Source organism: Cibotium barometz, chromosome 3, assembly GCF_041138505.1.
Source record: "Cibotium barometz isolate CiBa-2024 chromosome 3, ASM4113850v1, whole genome shotgun sequence".
Lineage (NCBI taxonomy): Eukaryota > Viridiplantae > Streptophyta > Polypodiopsida > Cyatheales > Cibotiaceae > Cibotium > Cibotium barometz.
Genome location: NC_141048.1, coordinates 69,045,450 through 69,052,075, shown reverse-complemented (window position 1 = coordinate 69,052,075; position 6,626 = coordinate 69,045,450). Strand labels below are relative to the sequence as shown.

General features: G+C 38.2%; 1 protein-coding gene across 1 annotated transcript; it reads right to left on the bottom strand.

The window, feature by feature from the left end:
- Nucleotides 1-1,825: 1,825 nt before the first annotated feature.
- Nucleotides 1,826-4,049, bottom strand: LOC147640462 (cytokinin riboside 5'-monophosphate phosphoribohydrolase LOG4-like). Its single transcript, XM_086823745.1, has 6 exons — nucleotides 3,909-4,049; nucleotides 3,681-3,778; nucleotides 3,560-3,590; nucleotides 3,234-3,333; nucleotides 2,186-2,256; nucleotides 1,826-2,034 (listed from the first exon to the last, which is right to left on the bottom strand). Exons 1-6 carry the CDS (start codon nucleotides 4,026-4,028, stop codon nucleotides 1,840-1,842), a joined length of 615 nt encoding a protein of 204 aa, XP_086679871.1. The 5' UTR covers nucleotides 4,029-4,049; the 3' UTR covers nucleotides 1,826-1,839.
- Nucleotides 4,050-6,626: the final 2,577 nt, after the last annotated feature.

Sequence of the window (6,626 nt, the reverse complement as noted above, 5' to 3'; positions counted from 1 at the left end):
AGGAGTCATTTTATTGGTACTAGATCAAAGTTGTAGTTCATGTGGAAGCAACATTGAAAGGGGGGGTGTTTGAAATCAATGCTCCATCTTCTTCATGTGGGCTAGGTCTAGGGTGATGTGCATTTTATTATACAAAGTTTATGCATGGCTAGGTTATTGAATCTATTTGATTTGAGTAATAAGTTTAATTTAATTGTTGTTTTTGTATTATTGGTAAGTAACATCGATAATGTGTGTTGATTGACTAATTGAGATGAGGTGCACCACGTGATTTAATTGATTGAGATGGTGTGCACACCTAAATTTGCATGGTTATTGTAAAGAACCCAATTTTACATGCTTGTGCAAAATACATCAATGTCTAGTATCATTTTGTATGCAAGCTCATCATGGACATGATGAGTTGTCCAATAATGGATAATTGTGTGGATATCTTCACCAAGGCTTGGGAGAGATCTTATAGGGAGGCATCTTCATGGACAGGTCGGACAGGTCGAGTTGTCCACCAACAATGGTGGATATCTTCACCAAGGCTTGGGAGAGATCTTATAGGGAGGCATCTTCATGGACAGGTCGAGTTGTCCACCAACAATGGATGATTGTGTAGATATCTTCACCAAGGCGGCCTGGGAGAGATCTTATAGGGAGGCATCTTCATTGATATTAGATCAAAGTGGTAGTTCACCTACTAGTGAACATTGAAGGAGGGGGGTTTTGAAATCACCTTCATCACTAGGTCTAGGGTGGTGTGCATTTTATTGTACAAAGTTTATGCATGGGTAGGCCATTGAATGTATTTGATTTGAGTAACAAGTTTAATATAATTGTTGTTTTTTTACATTATTGGTAAGTAATGTTGATAATATTGATTGACTGACTAATTGAGATGATGTGCACCACGTGAACTAATTGATTTAGATGTGTTAAATGTTTGAGGTGGTGTGCACACCTAAACTGATTAATTGATTTATGTCATTTTTCATTTCATGGAACACAGTATAAAGACAAAGAATGTTGCATACCACTTCTAATAATTTACATTTTGTAATCATGCATATTGATACTGAAAAATCATGGAACACAATATAAAGACAAAGAATGTTGCTTACCAATCCTAATGATTTACATTTTGTAATCATGCACATTGATCCTAGTATAATCGATCACATGGGGACAAAATCTGAATATTTCTTCATGATTTGTTACATATAAGTTGGAGTAGATATTGGTACATAAATGTATGTTAGTACATAAGACCTTCTAGGTTGGCTTGACATACAAAAATTTTAAAGTGGCAAATGTTTCTCCTTCAACTTTACATGTGTTTCATATGCACAATTTCACTCACATATCCCCATTTACACTTAGTTGGGGAAATATGACATGTTATGCGGTAATGCCACCAATTAATACATTAGCAACAATGATATAGATGCTATTGGTAGTGGGATGTACTTAAGTTCCAACTATATTCATAATTCTAAAGGACTCTAAACCAAAGCAATGTAAGAAGGTGTCTTCTTGATGAGAAAAATAGAAAAAACTAAATTTATTTAGGAAATTAGTGTTTGGTTTATATAATGGATAAAGCTACAATAAATGTATATCAGAAAACATAGATAGAAAATAATGCAAACTAAACTTTGTCAAAAAGATATTTGAATCAGATAAGTATAACTTAAAGCTACTAGGCTTCCCAACTTGTATGTGGACCCACAATGTTGTGAACTGCTACATATTCCTACCATAACAAAAAAAAAAATACATTTAAGCAAATCATAACATAGAAAAAACCTTGCTAATAGATTTTAAATGTAATCATATTCATGTTTCTAAAGATTAATTTGAGTCTTGAAAACGTAATTCAAATGTAGATGAGAAAGTATGTACCTCCATTTTAGCAATGAGCTCCTTTGGGGTTGGAGCTGAGACCACAATACACCTTGCCCTCAATGTGATGAACCCCTCCTCCACAAACTTGTCAAATAAATTTAGAAGTAAATCGTAATATCCATCTACATTCAACAATCCCACCTGCATTTATATCCATAATTTAGAAGTGAATCATAATACCCATCTACATTCAACAACCCTACCTACATTTATATTGCGATATATTTATCATCTTTGTACAATATATATATTATAGCTTGATTTCTTTTGATTTTATTTTCCTTTTTTTTACCGGCTTGTCATGTATCCCTAGTTGTGACCATGTAGTTATCTCGAGTAGCTCTTCAAGGGTGCCATAACCTCCTATTATAGAAAGATAGCTTTGGTTATTCAATGTTAAGAATGTTACAATCATAGTATGCAGCATGATTCAATGTTAAGAATGTTACAATCAAAGTACAGTCATAGTATGCAACATGATGTATACTCTATGAAAGAATGAATACTTTGAGGTGAAATTTATACTAATCAAATGAACATTACATGACCATAAAAGATAAGTGGGTGAAAGCATCATAAGGTGGTACAATTTCAAATGAACATTACATGAGCACAAAAGATAATTAGGTAAAGCATACTAAGGTGGTAAAGTTTCAAATGAGCATTACATGATCATAAAAGTTAACTGGGTGAAAGCATGATAGAGTACGGAGGGGGAAAAGGGGAGAGCATATCCTATGGGTTTACTTTAGGCAAACCTTACAAATTTTTCTTTTTTGGATTTGCAATGACAATAACCCATTTCACTAATAGATAGTATGAATTTCAAGTTGGTGAATTATAGACTCACAATTTGAACTTTTATATGATTAGATCAGTTTTCCATGCTTTTCCTAGGGGACATTCTATACTACATATGATTTCATTGGGATTGCTAGCTCCCTTGCTTATGCTTCTCCTTTGAAGGTGTACTTTTATATTGGTTTTGTGTGGGATAGGGAGGCTTAGAATGACAAGTTATTGTATTACTCATTTGGCATTTCTATTAGTCGTTCGAATCACGTTTGTGATGTAGGTTCCATCTTTGCATACATTGGTTACCCTCCCCTTGAAAGCTGTGGAGGGCCTATAAACACTTGGAAAAAGGCAAAGAGCCGTTGGCCAGTAGAAGCACGCATTCTTTCTAACTAATTCCACACTGGCAGAGAGCCTACTAAACACGAGAATTAGTTTTCCGGAAAAAAAACACACACACACACACTTGCTTGCTTGCACAAAACTCTTCTAGGAGGTGTAACTAGTGGGAAATGTTGTTATTGATTGGAGTTGACGGAACCTGCCTGGAAGTGCGATGAAGGCATCGGCCAACCGCGCCATTTCAGCCTTGCGCTCGTGCATGTCGGCCACCACCCTCAGCTCCCCACTCGTGTCCCCAGATATCTGCCAAAAAGCACCCCAACCAAAGCTCTTATCTCATGACAAAAACATCTATATATCCCTATCCATATCCAGAAGAAAAGAAACTCAATCATCGTTGCTGCTGCTTATCATCATCTCCATCACATGGGCACACTCAGATAATAGAAGACGTTTCACTTAATTCTACGCCAAATAATCTACATGGTTGATAGTGAATAAAATAATTCATTTAGCAACCATTAATCACCTCACGAGCCATCAGTGCCTTTGGTATCACCCTGCGATGCAAACACATACATTAGATCTTAAGCTAATTTACCAGTTAATCAAGCTAATTTGTGAGAATGAATATGTTGTTGGCACGGTACCCTATGACACGGCAGCCACCCTCGTGAACAGCTTTCGAAATCAAGCCCATCAATCCAGCGCTTCCTCCCCCGTAAACCAGCTCCATCTTGCGCTCCACCTGCAGCACTCCAAGTTCATACGCATTATTAACCGTAATTACGACAATATTTTTTACTAAAGACCGCGGCGTATATGATCGATGTAACTAGCTAGAATGCAAAATCACAGCATTTCGAATTGATAAATACCAGCTCTTTTCCCATCTCCAATGAAGCGTCGCTGTAGGCGCTTTTATTTCCACTGCTGCTCCCGCAGAACACACACACTCGATTGAAGCTGCGCACCGGAGTGGCTTTTATTTCGTCCATATGAGCCAGGCTTCGACTTAGCAGACTCATAGAAGTTGGAACTATTCTCCAATTGCAAACAACACGCAACCTTTTATACTAGCGACTGCCTGGTCCCTTAGACTTTATGTAGATGTATAGGAGGCACTATTATAGCTAATTACCATAACGTAGTATTGGTAATATGCATACGTAAATTAACACGAAAGTACGGCCATGCAACTCCAGGCATTAATATGCATGTTGGACGCAGTTACTGCACATGGAGACCTGTGCCAATACATGCTTGAACGTCGCTTTGGGTCTTAAATGCTGGGATTGGATGGTAGTGGGTTAATACAAGAGAGGTAGTGCAAGCAGTGATAGATTTTGTTGCATCGAACAAGGGACTGCGATGGGAAATCTTAGTACACCGATACGCTTTGTACGCTTTTTGGGGCTGGAAGGTCGTTACGAGAAAGACTGGCTATATCGGGCTGTGGTTAACGTCGGCGAGCTATTGGCTATGGAGTGCAAACCAGAGCTTATACGTATATGCGCGCAGCTAGGTGAGCTCGTTGCAGTATGCTCGTCACGTAACATGCACGCCACGTCGTCTGCGCTCCTCACGTGGCTTCTGACACCTGTGTTTTCACAACTCGTCCACGTAGGCTTTCACAGGGCCACGTTTGCCTAGCCTTACCAGCCCGCCCATGTGAGTCGTGACTCACTCATGGGCAAAAAGCTTAGGGTTTTAAAGACATGGGGTAAAAGAAATTTCTTCCTACATGGCTGCATGGTATCTAAAGAGCCTATCAAATTTTCATTCATAATTTATAGATAATGTCTCAATCTTCATTGTGGTGAATTCCATAGGGTTGTTCCCGTGCAGGCCACCAGTGGCTAGTGGGTCAAGCCTTACAAGGCCACACGCATATATAAGCAATTCAAATAATGGCCACCAGCGTCGTGCACGAAGCTACTGGTGGCCAAGCCATTGGCCATTAGTGGCATGCACGACCTAAATCAGGCTTTAAATTTGGCACCCATACGGGAGCCTTTCACAATTTCAAGTGCCAAATGGCACCTTCGTTTTTTGGTAAAAGTGCCAACATGGTCCTAAATACTTTCAAACCAAAAGAAACATGCCAATCGAGATTCTTGACTATTGCATAATGAATTAGCACCAGAATCTTTATCAACTAACTAGAATCATTTGGTATGTGGCTAACAATATTTTTTACGTCAACAGTAATCCTTATTGCAACTTTTAGGTTTTATGTCTCCACCATGAGTAACTAACTACCCATAAGGGCATGCAGCATATGCAACCATGTCTCCACCATGTGTAACCACACCTAATAAGGGCATGCACCTTTTGAACAAATTTATATTCAACGTATGCAAAATAGCATTTTGGTTAATTTGAAAGGGCTTCCTTACACTAGTCCATTCGTGATAGAATGAGTTCAAAAGCAATAAATTAAATTAAGAACTCAAGGAATTTCATTAGTAAATTGTTTGAAGGTTATAAAATAAGGAGCACATAGAGATCACCTGCTTTAATTTCCATTTCTAAATCTCCATGTTTGTTTGGTAGGAGAGGCCTCCCATTACCTTGTGTGTATACTTTTTAAAGATTTGATCATTGCAAATGCCAATTATGTTTTTTCTTAACTTTACATATTTTATTTACATGTAGTTAATGCTTTATTATTTACTCAGGTGTAAGACTTTTTTCCTTCATATTTTATTTGCATGTAGTTAGTGAATGCTTTATTATTTACTCAAGTGTAACTTGCCTTTTTTCTTTTTTGATACCCAACGAGCATCACTATGTAATCTGTGTGGGAGATTGAATGAGCATTTTAACACCTATGATGCCATATGTTGGGTTGAGGGAGACTGAGCTCACATGTACACACACACAAATTGAGACACACGAGAGCAAGAAAGCCGAAATAGTTATTTTGGATAAGCAAATGTGAGAAGTGATAGTACAATGCTCTAGGGTACTCAAGTACCACCACTTAAGAGGGCAGTCACACGAGGGAAAAACCTTCCCACCAAGAAGATAAAAAGTGCACATGTACAAGAGTTCATTCACACCAAAACGACTATGAGAGTACAAACCCCCCTAGAGTGAATGATGTAAATGTATACGGGAAATACCATATCAATCCCCAAACTGTAGTAAGCCTAAAGCCTTGCAAAAGACTTTAAAATTTTCTATCGGAAGAGCCTTCATAAATAGATCTACCACATTGTCCTATGTCGACATGTACACCATGTTGATCTCTCTAGCATGGAGCCTTTCCTTGACATAATGATAATGCACCTCGGTGTGCTTTGTCCAAGTATGAAAAACCGAATTCCACGTAACTACCATTGCACTCTGCATGTTAGTGTATATAGGAATGAAGGACTGCTATCCCACACATAGATCTGCCAATAGGCGTTTGAGCCATGTACATTCAACTGTAGCTATATAAATGTTGCCTTATATTCAACCTCATAGCTAGAGGGGCCATAGTAGGATGTTTCTTTTGCTAAGCCATAATATGCATGATCCACCAAGGACACTTGCTAGCTCAATCATTATCTATAAAAGCATGCAAGGAAGATGATGAGCCTCGGCCA

Excerpts from the sequence above, each read along its gene's own strand:
- LOC147640462 (XM_086823745.1), bottom strand. The coding sequence starts at position 4,028 with ATGGACGAAATAAAAGCCACTCCGGTGCGCAGCTTCAATCGAGTGTGT. Across the intron at positions 3,779-3,908 it reads TGGAGATGGGAAAAGAGCTG|GTGGAGCGCAAGATGGAGCT; the intron begins GTATTTATCAAT and ends GGAGTGCTGCAG. Across the intron at positions 3,334-3,559 it reads AGGCACTGATGGCTCGTGAG|ATATCTGGGGACACGAGTGG; the intron begins GTGATTAATGGT and ends GCTTTTTGGCAG.